Below are 15,927 nucleotides of genomic sequence, written 5' to 3'. Positions count from 1 at the left end.
CATCTTACCATTCAGATGGGGTTTCTGGCCCTTCCTCGAGCACAAGAGAGGAGTGCATGGGCCACCCGCATCCTGTGCCACAGCAGGCATCCTCACCTAACAAATTCCAGTTGTCACAGCAAAGCTGAGGAGTGGAAAAAATGTGCTTTCAGAGCTCAGCCACCTGTGGCTCTGGCTTCATATGGACAACAAGGGCCCTACTGAGGCAGAGCACCAGCTGTCCCCAGGCTGAGGATGCCCTTTATACTCAAAAAAGCAGCCTTTTAATGGCAAGGCTTAAAAGCACAAGTGTGTTGAATGGATCCTTTCCAGAGACAAGAGGCTTCTCGATGATGTTTCTCAACACATGTACCTGCCAGGCGTGGCCATGTGTCACGGACCCGATGTGGGCACCTGTATGTGGGCATTGGCACCTGGTCCCCTCTGCTGCTAGCCCCTGCCCTCAGCAGCAGGTCCTGCCAGGGGGACAGAGCCTGGCAGCCCAGCATCTTGTGTCTGCTGAGCTCACTGGTGTCTCTCCTCTGGGACACCCAATGGGGAGGTCTTCATGATCTCTGCAGACAGATGTAAGTGTTCCTCTGAGCTCTACAGGTGGGAACCAGGGCTTCTCTGGAGACAGTGATGATGCAGCAGAGCAGAATATGATTTCTAAGCCTACTTTTTACTTTTTTTTTGGGGGGGGGGGGAGGAGGGGGGCAAGTGGAGGGAGGTGTCTGGATTTTTTTTCATGTTGTTTGCTTGTTTTGCTTTGTTTTTTAGTCTTTTTGAGTTATCTAATCCACCTGAGCTACTCCCATTCACAAAGGTGGATCACACCTCTTGAGACAGACCATTTAGCAGGAGACACAGTGCACTTCTGGAGGTGCAGGAGGCCTTCTAAAGAAATGAATTACACATTTTGTGCCACTCCTATTGTTCTCAGTGTCGGTTACACAGAAAAAGCAGACAACTGAGACCTTCAGCATTGGGTTGTTCCTCTGTTGTGGTTTAACCCGGCTGGCAGCTAAACACCACACAGCCGTTCGCTCACCCTCCCCCCTCCCTCTCTGGGATGGGGGAGAGAAACGGGAAAGTGAAGCCTGTGAGTTGAGATAAAGACAGTTTATTAAGACAGGAAAATAATAATAACAATAATAATAATAATAGTGATAATGGTAATAGTATTAACAATAATAATGTGTAAGAAAACAAGTGATGCACAATGCAATTGCTCACCACCCGCTGACCGATGCCCAGCCTATTCCCGAGCAGCCGGCCCCCCCACCCCGGCCAGCCACCCCTATATATTGTTTAGCATGACGTCAGATGGTATGGAATACCCCTTTGGCCAGTTTGGGTCAGCTGTCCTGGGTCTGTCCCCTCCCAGCTCCTGCTGCACCCCCAGCCTGCTCGCTGGCAGGACAGAGCAAGAAGCCGAAAAGTCCTTGGCCTGGTGTAAACACTGCTCTGCAACAATTAAAACATCAGCATGTTATCAGCGCTCTTCTCATCCTAATCCAAAACATAGCACCCTACCAGCTACTATGAGCTACTTAACTCTGTCCTAACTGAAACCAGGACATCCTCCCAAGACACAGGGTGAAAAGTTAGTCCAGGTGTGTTAAAACCCATCTGCCTGAGAACTAACAAGAGCAGTGTATGGTGTTGTCCCATGTCTGGACAACTGTCTGAGGTCTTCTAGCCGCATAAAGTAAGTATCTGGCCATCGCTCTTGAACAAAGGAAGGGCAGATCAGTTGCTGTTTATGTAGTGCTATGGTTAGGATTGTGCAAAATGGAGAGCACATTTCAACATGACACCTCCATGAGCTTGCAAGAGCCCACATGCAAGACAGAGATCAGTGGGATGATACAGGTGTGAATAAACATCACAAAGAAATGTTGCTTGTTTGGATCAAACTCATTCAAAGCAATGGCAACCAAATAAAGTTCACACAATCCCTACTAACTTCTACATACCTGCTGTCACTTGTTGTACTGCCGGTTGTGAGAAGCTGGTTTCAGGTGCTTATGCTGGCATTTCAGCAAAGCGTTGATACCTTTATGGGCCGCAGCCAAAGAGGGTTCTTTCAACAGAAAATTAGTAGTGGGTCTGCTAATCTTGTTGTGTAAAATGAGCAGGCAAGCAGGTGCACCAGGATCTTCTCAGAGGTCCTTCTGCAGGACTCGCAAACACCCCTGCCATTCCAGCCTGATGGCTTTCCTTCGTTTTCCTGCTTCACAGAAAGAGCAAAGCCCAGCACCTCTCTTAATGTCTTTGTGACAAAATGAGGGGTTAAGTGACTGGGCTGCAGTGCTTGCCATATAGCTCTGAAGCATATTGCAGTTTGTCATAACTACAGTGCAGCCTTCCTGCCTCTGTGCATCAGGGAGTGTTACAGAAAGCACTGGCAATCAGCAGGTGCAGGACACCACTAACAGAAATTACTCAATTGCTGCGCCTCTGCAGAAGTAGTATTGAAATTATTTAAACATCAGCCTTGCCTTTTGGTTGCTTCCCAGCACTGTCTCACCACTCCCATCCTCTATGTCCCACTATTTGGAGTTTATTTCAAGTAGAGGAAAAAAACACACTCGTGTTTCTTATTTTGAGAGCTTTTTTTTTTTTTTCTCCTTTTTTTTTTTTTTTCCACAATGCAGAAGCAAGCGGAAGAGCAGCTTTGTGAAACAGCAGGTAATCCCTGGTATGAGATCAAACTCAGAAAATTAGCTATGCCCACGCGCTTATGTCCCCACAGAGAAGTGAGAACGCTTTGCAAAACACAGCTGATGTCACTGAACCATGGCCCAAGTTCTGCCCGTGGGGTGACGCTGCTTTAACGCTTCTCATGTCCAGGTCTCATCTTTGCGCTTCGTTGTACCCAGGAGGCATCTCTGATGTTTTTACTTCAGTAAAGGAAATGGACATATTCTGTTTCAGGGAAAAAAAAAATTATATATATATACTATTAATCCTTGTGCTGTCATTTCAACAAACTGTTCGAGTTGCTGAGTCCTCTGGGCTCCAAAGTGCTGCTTCCCACAGCCTCCTGTTCCGCACAGCTGACTAAAGGCAGAAGCAATTCATCTGTCAGCGGTGCTTGACCCAGCACCTTGTCACCACCCTGGCCAGCGACAAACAGGAGAAAAAAGGTGTAACTGGGACAGCTTCCCTTTTTTGCTGACAGCCTGGTGAAGCTGAGCAAATCTGAACTTCTGCCTCTCCCTCCATAGTATCCCTTGTAGTTACCGTGTTGTCTCTTCTTCTTGACCTCAAAAAGCATTTAAAGAATAAGAAGCTTTGAGCTTTAAAGCTTCAGGTGAGACCTCACTCTCAAAACTACCCTTTGGCTCAGACACTAAATATACATTTTTTTTAATCGTGTCTTCTGTACACACTGGGGAAATTTTGGTTACAAAGGACTACTAAGAAACTGCATGGAGAAAGACTCTTTACTTGGGTAAATGATAGGACAAGGGGGAATGGTCTTAAACTAAAAGAGGATAGATTTAGATTAGACATTAGGAGGAAATTCTTCACTGTAAGGTTAGTGAGGCACTGAAACACGTTGCTCAGAGAAGCTGTGGATCACAGAATCACAGAAGCAACTACAGGCCTGTCAGCCTGACCTTGGTGCCAGGAAAAGGGATGGAACAGGTCGTCTTGAATGCAATCACGCAATGTATACAGGACCACCGGGGGATCAGGCCCAGTCAGCATGGGTTCATGAAAGGCAAGTCCTGCCTGACCAACCTCATCTTCTTCTACGACTGGGTGACCTGCCTGGTGGATGAGGGAAAGGCTGTTGATGTAGTCTACTTAGACTTCAACAAAGACTTTGATACAGTCACAGTCTTTCATAGTATTCTGGAGAAGCTGGAGGCCCATGGTTTGGACAGGTACACTCTGCTGGCTTGAAAGCTGGCTGGACAGCCGGGCCCAGAGCATGGTGGTGAACGGAGTGAAATCCACAGCGTCCTGGCTTGTGTCAGGAATAGTGTAGCCAGCAGGACCAGGGAGGTGATCGTCCCCTTGTATTCTGCTCTGGTGAGGCCGCACCTCGAGTACTGTGTTCAGTTTTGTGCCCCTCACTACAAGAAGGACATCGAGGCCCTGGAGAGTGTCCAGAGAAGGGCTACGAAGCTGGTGAAGGGCCTGGAACACAAGTCCTGTGAGGAGCGGCTGAGGGAACTGGGGTTGTTCAGTTTGGAGAAGAGGAGGCTCAGGGGAGACCTTATTGCTCTCTACAGCTTCCTGAAACAAACGCGTGGGGAGCTGGGGGTTGGCCTCTTCTCACAGGTAACTAGCGATAGGACAAGAGGGAATGGCCTCAAGTTGCACCAGGGGAGGTTCAGGTTGCAAATGAGGAGACATTTCTTCTCCCAAAGAGTAGTCAGGCATTGGAACGGGTTGCCCAGGGAGGAGGTGGCATCACTCTCCCTGGGGGTGTTCAAGGCAAGGCTGGACCTGGTACTTAGGGACATGTTTTAGTGGGTGATGGTGGCTGTACGGCAATGCTTGGACCAGATAATCTTGGAGAACTCTCCCAGCACTATCAACCCCGCAACTGTACGCCCCCGCAACCACGCACGCGCGCTGCCCGCTCTCCTTCCCGTCCCCTGCCCTCCCCTTCCCTTCCCTCCCCGGAGGTGGCAGGTCCCGCCCAGCGCCACGGCGTCGCCCCGGCGACGCGTCAGCGCGGCCCGGCGGCGGTTGGCAGCAGTTGGCGGCTGGCCCCGCGCCCCGCTCGCCGTGCGCAGCGCCGTGCTCTGCCCGCGGCTGTGGGGGTTCCTGCGGCTCCCGGGCGCAGGTGGGTGGCACTGCCTCTGGCTTACTCGCCCTGCCGCCGCGCTGGGCCGCGTCCCGTTCGCTGCTTTTATTATGGGTTTGGCCTTTTCGAGTTTCTTTGTTAATTTTTGTAGCCGGCTTAGCGTGCAGCTCAGAGATATTCGCTAACACGTAATTCAGGTACAGCAGAAACCCTTGAAACGCAAAAAGTGATGCAAGTTTCCAGGACTCATTTTGGAGAATTAGGAAGCGGGTATTCTTTATTAACAGAGCTGGGTAAGCGAGGGATAATTCCACCCAACGTGTACACCTAAGCAAGACAACGAGGACTTATTTGTGGTACGGTGATAAACATATTCACGCGTTTTTCCAAGACAGGGCAGGATTTATGTTACTGGTTTCTGACACCCAGCTATCGTAGTGTCCCTCCTCCTTTCGCCTGCGCAGTGCCCTCTGGGGGTCACACTTCGGGGCCTTTCCGATGAAGGCTTGTAGCCTCCTTCCCCTTGTCCTTTCCTCCTTTCCGTGTTGCGTGTGCTCTGTCGTTGTTTAGCACTTCAGCAGCTTTGCTTTTTTCCAACTCAGTCAATTCAGTTGTTTGTGTTCTACTTTGGGCACCGTGTGCCTTCTTCAGGCTTGATTTTGTGGCTAGAGCTGAGTCTTGTCGCGTAAGGCCGATACAACAGTTGAACAGTTTGAGCAATCCCTTCGGCTTGCTGTGTTACGTATTTTGCATTTTATACTCATTGTTTCACCCTGATACTTTGCCATTATTAATTACCTTTGAAAACGGAATATCTACATTCATTTAAGGTTATTGCTGTTGCCTAAAGTAAAAACACCAGAAACACAGGAAAAGTGAAAATGAGCTTAACATATTAAGTAGTTCTACATTTACACAAATTACCAGATTCTGTGGCTCTGCTGCATTCTGTCTTCTCTTTGTCCCCTGCTTTCATCCCTCTTTAATCCCATGTGAAGAGCTTACGGGCAGTATGTCAGTAAGGGCGTAAAACAATAGGATTTCTCTTGTCAGTTTGGTAGACGAGACTATTACAACAATTTTACATTTTAGAGCTTCAGGCAACCGAGGAAATGATACCACATAAGCGTTGAGATACCAAAGAACATGTCAGAGGCCTGCAGTACCAAGTAAAGGTAGATTGGGTCTTCCCCGGGCTGGTACAAAAGAGAAGAGCCTGGAGTCAAGTGTGATACACACTGGCATTTTTCCGCTGCGTTTGGTTAGTTTTCAATTGGTGATGTCTCACTGTGAGTTGCCTCCTTTCCGTCTTTTTGTTGACTGTAAGTACCCGAGGAAACTTGTTCGCAAGAGTCATTTGTGAAGTGGCCTGGTCTGGATCCGTGGTGGTGAATGTGTGCGGCAGGTATGACAGTACATACATACATTCATACAAGATACATAAGAAGAGGAATAAGGCAATAAAGTATTTGCCAGATCAGACAAAATGTACGCTTATTATGCCTGAGATGTGTTACATTACGTAGGAATTTTGGAGGGAAGAAGTGAATTATGTAGTGCTGTTCCCAGTGCATATGCTAAAATAATAGCGACAACTGGCCAAACGGAGTAATTGTAAAAGCATGTGATTAATTTATAACCCTGAATTGTCTTGGAAAGCAGACAGGATTTAGGCACCAAAATCAGAGGACTTAAAGGTCAAAACCTGAGGTGTGTATCTAGATCTGGGTCTTTGGTTGTTACAAATGCAGAGTTTTCTTTCTTGGTATTTTAGTTCACTTTGTTAAGAGAGCAGAAAGTTGGGCATGAAATGTAGATACACATATGAGTTCTTCAAAACTTCTAATGTATACAACTCCAGGCTAAGGCCATTTTTGACAGATACGGCGGAATTCCTCCTGAAAACCATGTCCTAACAAGCTACAGTTAGGTTTGTTGAAACAGGGAAGTGCAGTCACATTTAACTCCTACATTTAACTTCACTGCAATACACAAAATGCATGCACACTACATCATTGCTTTAGAGGCTAATACTGTTTTAAAATGTGTATTAGAAGATCTTCAGGAAGTTTATATGTGTGTGTGTGTATATATACAACCTTACAATCAGAAAATAGCAAGAGATGACTAGCTAGTAAGTGTCAGCTTGATCATCTGCTTATTACTGCAGCCAACAAATAGTCTCCTTGAAGAAATAGCACTCAAGGTACTAGTCTGCATGTAGGAACTTTGGGGAATAAGATAAAAAGCTGAATTGTGAGAAACACAGTAGGCAGAAAACATATGTCTGCATTTTAAATTGGACTAATATGAAGACATAATTTTAATTGTCTGTGATTGTAAGTTTCTTCTTTTTTTTGTTTTGTTTTGTTTTGGACTTTGCTATAGAATATGCTCTTAACCAGTGACCTCACTTTATGGTAGAAAGGGCTTTTTTCCGGGATGGATAAAAACTTCTTTATATATAAATATATAAATTTATATATATATATATAAAACTTCTTACTGCCGAACTGGTTGTTGTCTGGTGCAAAGATTATAAACTGAGGTTGTTCCACAGGGCCGTTCATTACTGGCATCATGACAGCTAGTGCAAGATTCCTCCCCAGTAACAGAAGCACCAGCAAGTAACGAGGTGCACGTTACAACTTCTCCGGGGAAGCAGCATTTCAAGTAACAACAGCTCAGAAACATCAATGCACAGTCCACACAGCTGTTTCTTTTATGCAGCAGATGTCTGCTCTAGCATGCTGTGTTCACACTCCTAAGGGACCAGTTTTATTGTTGCATTTTGCCAGACCTGTAAATCTCAAGCCTGAGGTTTGTTACTGGCTGAATTTGAGCTCCTTAATCTGTTTGGACAGCCTTACCAGCCTGTAGCTAATTCTGGCATAAGCATAAGGACTACAAAGCTGCATGCTGAATTCTGCATCTCCTGCAGAGGTAGGTTGGCAGTGGATGTCAGCTGATTCGAGTGTTATTTTGAATTTTCAGACAGCAGAGGCAAAAGATAGAGATAATGCTGGAATTTGTTTAGCAGTAGGTGGTTCGTTTGCATTTAAGCATTTGTGTTACAGAGAATAAAAGCTGCAGTGAGCAGTTGTTAGATTTTCCTAGGACTACATAAATAAATGGATGACTTCTGGGCGTTTGTCTAAGTGCCTCGGTATTGACTTTCAGGATTGTGTCTAGGAGGCAGCCAGAGCTGAGGTTAGAGTTAGGATTTGTGAATAAGACCCATGGGAACACTCCTAACTCTTAAACGCTGGTGACATAATATTGTGTATCATGAAAGCTAGGGTTAGGATTCAAGTTTGGATTGGGGTTCAAATTAAGATTTACATAAATTTGAAGAATCAGCATTGTTTAATGTGCTTTCTTTTCCAAATGAAAATTCAGATCAAGTCTTCCATACCAATGCATGTGAGCTCTATAGTTACTTATGCAGGCCTTGTGAAATTGAAGAATAAATTTAACTCTTCAACCATTACTGTGCCGATTCCTAGCTGTGAGTATAGACCAAGAATTCTGTGAACTTAAGAGTGAAATATTCGAGTAAATTTGTAAGAACTCAATTTACCTTGGCAACGAATGCCGCGTTTATCTTGCTTTCTCATGTCCTTTCCTCACTAACTTTAAGCGAGCCTGCTTGCATAATTCGGCATATTCTTCCCATAATTCGCATAATTCCCACACTTCCCATAATTCGGCATTCAGACCAGCAAGCACCAGCCCTGGATTTACTGTAGCACCCTGTACAAGATTTGGGTTCTGTTGCCTGTGTTCCCGAACTTCAGCCCTGCCGTTGCTGCAGATTAGGAACCTACCTCTGCATGCAAATTAGGGAGATCCATCAGAGGACACCAGCCTTAAACATGCTTCTGTGGTTCTAGGGGATTATGGCAGTAATCTTGACTCTCCACTGCTTACTCTAACTCTAATCCTAGACTAGGCACCTCCTGTGGCTTGAAGGACTGAAAAGAACTACTTATATTGAAGCGTTCTATTTAAGGAACGCATACAGGTCTGGAGTTATTATTCTTAGATACCAATTGTAGAGTGTCTTTGCCTAAAATACTGTGCAATTACATATTTATCTATTTTCTCTCTCTCTCTCGTTTTTTTGGTTTTTTTTGAAGGATCAGTTGAGAATGGTCGTGCTCTTCTCTCTCTCAAACTTTATATCTGCATCTCAAAATTTGGAGGAGACTAGTGACTATCCTGCACAGTTATGAGAAGACATCCAGCATCCTAAAGCAGCCTCGAAGAGGCTCTCTAAGAAAACCAAAAAGCACAAAATCCTTTAAGACATCCTTTAAGACATTTAGAATTTCATAAGCTTTTGGCTATCCTGGTCTTCAAAAAATAATTAAAAAAAATGAACCGTTACACAATCATGAAGCAACTAGGTGATGGCACCTATGGCAGTGTGTTGATGGGAAAGAGCAACGAGTCAGGAGAACTTGTGGCTATCAAACGGTATGTAACATCTAAATTCAGTAGATACTTGCACAAGCTGAACGTTTTCACTTTATTAGTGTCTGGCGTGTACAATAAAAAAGAATGTCTCTTTTTATGGAAATGAACATAAAATCTATTTATTTATGTAATTCAGTTGCCTAACTGAGTGTGGGTCAGGCTCCTAAGTTGGTGTATCACCAGTGAGACACATCAGTTTGTATAACTTGGCATATTGGCATACTAAATTACATGCTGCCTTTGTTCTGTTAGTATGTGCTTCCTTGTAAAGTGTTGTTAGGTTTTTGTTTTGTTTTGTTTTTACACCAAGGGAAAAAACAAACAACGTGCAGGGGGTTGTTTAGGGAGTTTTTATATTTATATGAATTGTAAAAATTGGTAACAACTGTCTTAATGGATAGATGTGAAATACCTCCCCACTCCCCAAATCTCTTTACATACCACATAAGTGTCAGATACTGCTACAACTATAAATAGCAGGTAACAGTCTTGTCAGATAAATATAAGGTATCTCCTTGGAGCTATCAAAGTTGTATTGTGCTTATCCATCAGCATTGCTATACTTCTTTAAAAAGATTATCACAAAACAACAAAAATCGCATTAGAGGTGTGGGGATGCTCCCTACAGAATTACAAGCAAGATCCAAGACATAAGTACTAAAAACTGTATATTGCTGAGATTTTTTTCCTCCTTTTATGGATTTATCTTATGTCCTTTTATGGAGTCATCTTTCTGAAAAGATAACTTTAAAGAGTTATCTGCGAAGTAAAAGCTGCAGAAGGGTAATTGGAATGTAATTGACTGATTCTTTTTTGTTTGTTTGTTTGTTTTGAGAATTTCTGGGAGTGTTAGCTTTCTCCATGTACTGCTAGTACTGTTGCCTCTTTGTAATATGAATCTATACCCAAAGGAAAATCTCTGATTTGATTATTTTTGTGATTTTTTTATTATTTTGGTTTAAAAAAAAAAAAAACATTTGTGAGGGATGTTTTTCATTTTCACTATTTCAAGACTTGGAATTCTTTTGTGTGAATGTCAAGTTTGGGATTTGGGGGGGGGCCAGTTTTGGTTGAAGATGCATTTATTTTAAATGAAGTCTTAGTTTTATATAGTTTCACTGTAGGAGCTGGAACTTTACAAAAACACAATAAACAATATGACATGAACAACTCAGTGCCAAAATCTGAGCAACACCTAATTATCCTTATTTGTATCTAAGACTTCCAAATAAATGTATTACACAATTATATGTAGTGGTTAGTTTAGAGACTATTGTATTTACGTATGGGTATTGCTTGGAAAAAATGAAACAATTTCTATTCACTATTTAGTATTTTTGAACAGGCTTGTAAAAAAGATTGATCAAGTCAGATGGCTAATTATAATTTTAGGCAGGTAAGATACTTCACAGATTTCAAAAGTATCATTTCCTAGAATGTGCGAAGTAGGCAAGAGGAAGTGATTTTTCTTGTTTTAAAATCCATGCTTTATGTGCTGTGTCACTGTTGCTTTCCTCCTTATTAAGGGCACAATTCAAATGATACAACAGGAATTTGTGTCCCTGATGCTTTTAGAAATACCTTTGTAGTATCATGGTTTCTGGTTATCTACTCTGCTAAAAATGTTTGCAGTGATTAATCATCAAACACGTTAATTTCTAGTACATGTAAGAGTTGAGTTTACTTTAATTATGTTGCTGAAGAGTAGTATAAAATGTTTCAAATTTGGTTCAAAATACAGCTAGTGCTATATTCAGAAAAAAAAAAGAAAAAACATATCTGGATCTTGGTTTGCTCTAAAAGCATTCTGTGCTACTCACTGAAGATACTTTTTCTCTGACTTTATTTCAGAATGAAAAGAAAGTTCTATTCATGGGATGAATGCATGAATTTGAGAGAAGTCAAGGTAAAATGGCAGACATACCACATTTAAAAATGTTTGGTTAGGTTTTCCTGAAGGAGAAGGGCATCTACCATGTCCTAATAAGGCCAAACTTAGTGAACTCTTTAAATGGGGGTGACAGGTTCCACAAAGCCATGAGCTGATGGCACTCCGAGAGCTGCTTCTGCTTTGCGGAATATCCTGCCATTCTCAAGCTGTGGCCATGTCTTGTAGCCAAGTCTCTTGTCTTTGAGAAAAGATGATGGATTTGATTTGTGTTTGTGGGTGTGTTTTAGCAGCCTGCTCTTTCATTTTATTGATGGATTTCCAGTCCATCCAGTATATCCAGTCCTCATATCTTTTCTTTGGGGCATCTGTAGAAAGCACCGGGAGTTTTGGCTAGCCAAGTGATAGAATAAATCCTGACACATGAAAACCTGGACTAAAATTTAACGTCACCCCATGTTTCACGCATCTAATTTTTTGTAAATACAAAACTCCCTAACAGAGGAATTAGGTATCTATAACTTAGGTTTGACTAGGTTTATAATTTAGGTACTGGAAATTGCATATATCTCCAAAAAGAAAACCTATAAGGGAGTATACTTGTTCATGAAATTTTCATTAAAAAAATGCTGAGTTTTCTTATTGAGTTCTATAAGCAAAAGCTGTTAGAGGTTCAGAACTATCTTTCAACATAGACATTTAGGTTTTGTTATTCTTCGTCTCAGTTATGATATCCCTAGAGATGGAAGTTTTAAACTGCTACTAATATATTTGCTGTTTTTGTTTTGAAATTAATTTAAAATGCTCTTTTCTTGTTCTTAGACACAAATAGAGTTTACAAGATAAATACAGGCTTCCAGACAGACTTGTTTTTTAAATTTCTTCCAATAAACTTTTACATATTACAGGCTTAGATCAGATAAGGAATCAAAGCCACTGTCAAGTTATCTGAAACCCTGTTTTGGCTCTTTTACAGTCTCTGAAGAAGCTAAATCATGCCAATGTAATAAAACTGAAAGAAGTCATACGAGAAAATGACCACCTTTACTTTGTGTTTGAATACATGAAGGAAAATCTCTATCAGTTAATGAAGGACAGGTATGTCTCTTTTAGGGAACAACTAGTGTGCTATCATGCTTTATGTAATGATTTTTATGCTATCCTGAAGAACGTACTGGAATTCCCTCTTGCAGCCCCGCTGATGGGAACAGGAGTTGCTGCACCTGCTTGTGCGAGGGTAGAATTCTGCATTGCTCAGCATTGCACGTTGCAATACCTTTGGGAGTAACTCTTTGCTCAGTTGTTAATGAGATAACTTGCATGTCTTCAGTATGTATTAAGCCATGAGAGAAATTCCAAATCCTTTCTTTTTTCTTAGCTAGCCTTCCTTAATGTATGAAGGATTGTACAAACGTCATTAATTCTGCATTAATTACGGATTTGGCTTGAGGTGGCAGGGGTAGTCATCTGCGCATACACACATGCATGTTCATGAGAAAACCTTGGTATGGATTGTGTGATGTTGCAATCTTGGACAAATGGTACATAGCACTATTTGTCATCACTTTCAAGGTGAACTTTGGAGTAGGACCTGCCATTTCAGTAACCGTTTTCTTTGCTGAATTCTTCCAAGTTTAATGTGTTTCCTTCGTGCACCTTTATCTCCTTATGCACAAAGCCCTTAGTTAGCTGTTAGCAATGTTAGCACACTGTTACCCTACAGCTGAGAAGCACTGTCCTAGGTCAGGGTTCCCTTAATGGTGCCACTGGGTAGCACACCTACTACATTGCTACATAGGGCAGTCTCTTGTTCATTCCAATACTGTGTGTGCCACATCATCTATCTATTCAAGCATGCTACAGGCCAGCCAGATTCATCTACGGGTCTGTTTTCATCTGTTCAGGACATATTGTGCAAAATGAGGAAGTGTGTATATTTTGTCTTACAAAAAATACAGTGTTGTTATTTTAATTATGCAAAGTTGTTAATCTTTCTTCACAGAAACAAGTTGTTCCCTGAGTCAGTCATCAGAAACATGATGTATCAGATATTACAAGGGCTAGCTTTTATCCACAAACACGGTAAGTTTGATACTGGAGTTTTAACTATATAGTGCTCTTCTAAGAAAAGAAGATACTGCACAGTAATAGCATGAATAAAAAATATCTAGCAAAGTCTATCAATTATCTCTAATAAAATTATTTCCATCTGCTTCAAGTATGGTGCATTTTTTAAACCATATCTGAAGTTACATTTTATTTTTCTATAAGCAGATATTCTTCCTTTTTGAAAGCACTGGGTATTGTTCATACACTGTTTAATATTTTTTCCTACAGTAGATGCCAGATGAATAAACAAGCAAAAGAAGCCTCTATGCTGTGCGTTTCTGTTTCCTCGGAGAGATCTATCTAAGGAGCAATAATACCTTACAGATGGCAGTTTCTCTCATCTTGAGGCATCATAACTAATATGGTGCCCTAAGTCATAAAAAAAAAAAAAAAACTTGCTAACTAAGAAATCCAAAGAGTCTCCTCATCAAATACAATTTGGATTTAAATACTTTGAGATGAGACTTTTCTAGCAATTAAAAGCACATTCTAAAAATGAGGTGCTGTGTGCTAGCAACAAAAACAAAAAGCTTCACAACACTTACAAAACTTTTAATTATCACGTGTAATGTGTCTGCAAACTGCATTCTGAAATACTGGCATTAAGCTCCTTTGCATTTCAAAATATAGTATTTTACTCTCTTGCTTAACTCTCTTTAGTGCTTGTCCGTCACATCACATTGGTATCCCTAAAACTTTCCAAAGACAGTAAAAAGCTCAGAGTGAATTAAGCAGCAGTGTTCCCAGTGATCTGTGATTAGCTTTCATGTACCCTGATAAGGCCTGTTGATGGGTTGGAGTAAATAATTTTTTTTACTTACTCCATTTAGTATTATAAAATACACAAAAGTTGCTGGTTTTGTGACTTTCTGATCAAGGCCACGTATTGTTTTCTGATTATTAGCATCCTCTTTCCCTTCCTCCTTTCTACATGTAATAAATGAGAAAATTAAAATATATTAAAAACTGACACTTCTAAGTTACAGTATTAATATTTTGTTTTGAACATAAATATTTGGGAATAACAGGTATGACAAATTTGAACATTTACATTTCACTGTAATAATTTCAGCCAATTATTTACAGTGGTTGCCAGTTTCTGCATACAGAAATTGAATGCTTTACTGCAGTAAGTGAATTTCAATCAAATTGATTTATAACAAATTGTGAGCTCCAGTTAACCAGCAGAACTGATTTGCTCAGCTGCTTAGCTCCTCTCCAGGTATATAGCTGCTTAAGCCACCACTAACCATTGAAAAAACTTTATGTGCCTGCTTTACTAATATTAGCATTTCTGAGCAGAATTGGGATATATTTTAAATGTCTGTGCCTGTAAATTGTTGTCACGATGATAAATAAAATAGTGAAAAATTGTTCAAGGAATTCCATAAATGAAGCAAGTATCAGATGGTCAATTTGACAAAATAGTTCTGTTTGTTTGTTCTTGTTGTTTTTCAAAAGATTTAATTCTAAATTAGTTGTTATTTGATACTGCTGCAATAGCTAATTCATATTCTACAGCATGTTAATGAATGTTTACATTTGTTAATTTAAGAATCCTTCATGTAATAATTGCTGGAGGGAAAATATGTGTGTTGGGGGTGGGGTTGCCATCCTTTTATTTTGAATTTAAAAAGGGGAAAAAAAAAATCCAAAATAATCCTGAAGTAAAATTTGGATGGCTGTTTAAGAAATGGCTCTGGCTGTTTAAGAAATGATGACACAATTATTTACCATTCTTTTCTGTCTGTTTTTGTATAGGATTTTTTCATAGAGACATGAAGCCTGAAAACCTTCTTTGTATTGGTCCAGAACTTGTAAAAATAGCTGATTTTGGTTTGGCTAGAGAGCTAAGATCTCAGCCACCATATACAGATTATGTTTCTACCAGGTGGTAAGTATATCATGAAGTTAATCATTATCTTAATGAATTACCTTTCTCTGCTTACCATTTTAATTTATCTATTGCTTCTTACCATCCTCATAGGTACCGTGCTCCTGAAGTTTTGCTGAGATCGTCTATTTATAGCTCACCTATTGATATGTGGGCAGTAGGCAGCATCATGGCTGAACTATACACACTAAGACCTCTTTTCCCAGGCACAAGTGAAGTAGATGAAATCTTCAAAATTTGCCAGGTATTAGGGACTCCAAAGAAGGTAAGACTTTTAGAAGAACTCATGCAATAGTATTAAAAAAAAAAAAAAGTGAAATAAAATTATTATGAAACGTTGAATGTTACCTCACTTCCAGAACATACATATCAATAATTGTTTTGGTAAATTTCCCATGGAGTTAAGATTTTCTCAACTGTATGCCTTTCTAGACATCCATTAAGGCATAGAATGCTGGTCTTTTGTTGCATATTAGCATCTGTTTTATATCCTACTATTATGCGTAATCCTGTTCTGCTCTATGATGAAAGCCAGATAAAATTGGTTTGTTCAGTTATTTAAAGCCATGCATGTCAAGAGAATTTAAAAAAAAAATTAAATCAGTCTCCTAAGGCTTCATTTTGTTTTGCTTCAGCTGATTTGTTTTCCTTTCCTGAAACCTTAATTCTTATAGTCTGGTGCCCAGATTTTGGAGCTTGTGGAATTTATCCTGAATAAGATGAATTATGCTTTTTGTGTTTTTGAAGCATAAAAGAAACACGATCTCAAATACGAATCTGTCATACAATATTCCTAGCAATAAGAAG

The 15,927-nt window shown here is 40.8% G+C and overlaps 1 protein-coding gene across 11 annotated transcripts in view; it reads left to right on the top strand.

The window, feature by feature from the left end:
• The first annotated feature begins 687 nt into the window (after positions 1 to 687).
• Positions 688 to 15,927, top strand: part of MAK (male germ cell associated kinase) — a 34,164-nt gene continuing 18,924 nt past the window's right edge. For 6 of the 11 annotated variants that reach the window (XM_083827501.1, XM_083827497.1, XM_083827494.1 and 3 more), the window contains exons 1-7: positions 688 to 4,789; positions 8,890 to 9,229; positions 11,081 to 11,135; positions 12,094 to 12,215; positions 13,120 to 13,199; positions 14,988 to 15,120; positions 15,214 to 15,385. In XM_083827501.1, coding sequence (XP_083683627.1) covers positions 9,129 to 9,229; positions 11,081 to 11,135; positions 12,094 to 12,215; positions 13,120 to 13,199; positions 14,988 to 15,120; positions 15,214 to 15,385 — 663 coding nt within the window. In that variant the 5' untranslated portion in view covers positions 688 to 4,789; positions 8,890 to 9,128. Of the gene's footprint in view, positions 4,790 to 4,814; positions 6,156 to 8,889; positions 9,230 to 11,080; positions 11,136 to 12,093; positions 12,216 to 13,119; positions 13,200 to 14,312; positions 14,449 to 14,477; positions 14,623 to 14,987; positions 15,121 to 15,213; positions 15,386 to 15,927 lie in introns of those variants that run through there. The other 5 variants (XM_083827500.1, XM_083827499.1, XM_083827498.1 and 2 more) reach the window with 5 other exon arrangements.

Source organism: Anser anser (assembly GCF_964211835.1).
Source record: "Anser anser genome assembly, chromosome: 2".
NCBI lineage: Eukaryota > Metazoa > Chordata > Aves > Anseriformes > Anatidae > Anser > Anser anser.
Note: the sequence above shows the minus strand (reverse complement) of the source record. Positions and strands in the feature narration are given on the sequence as shown.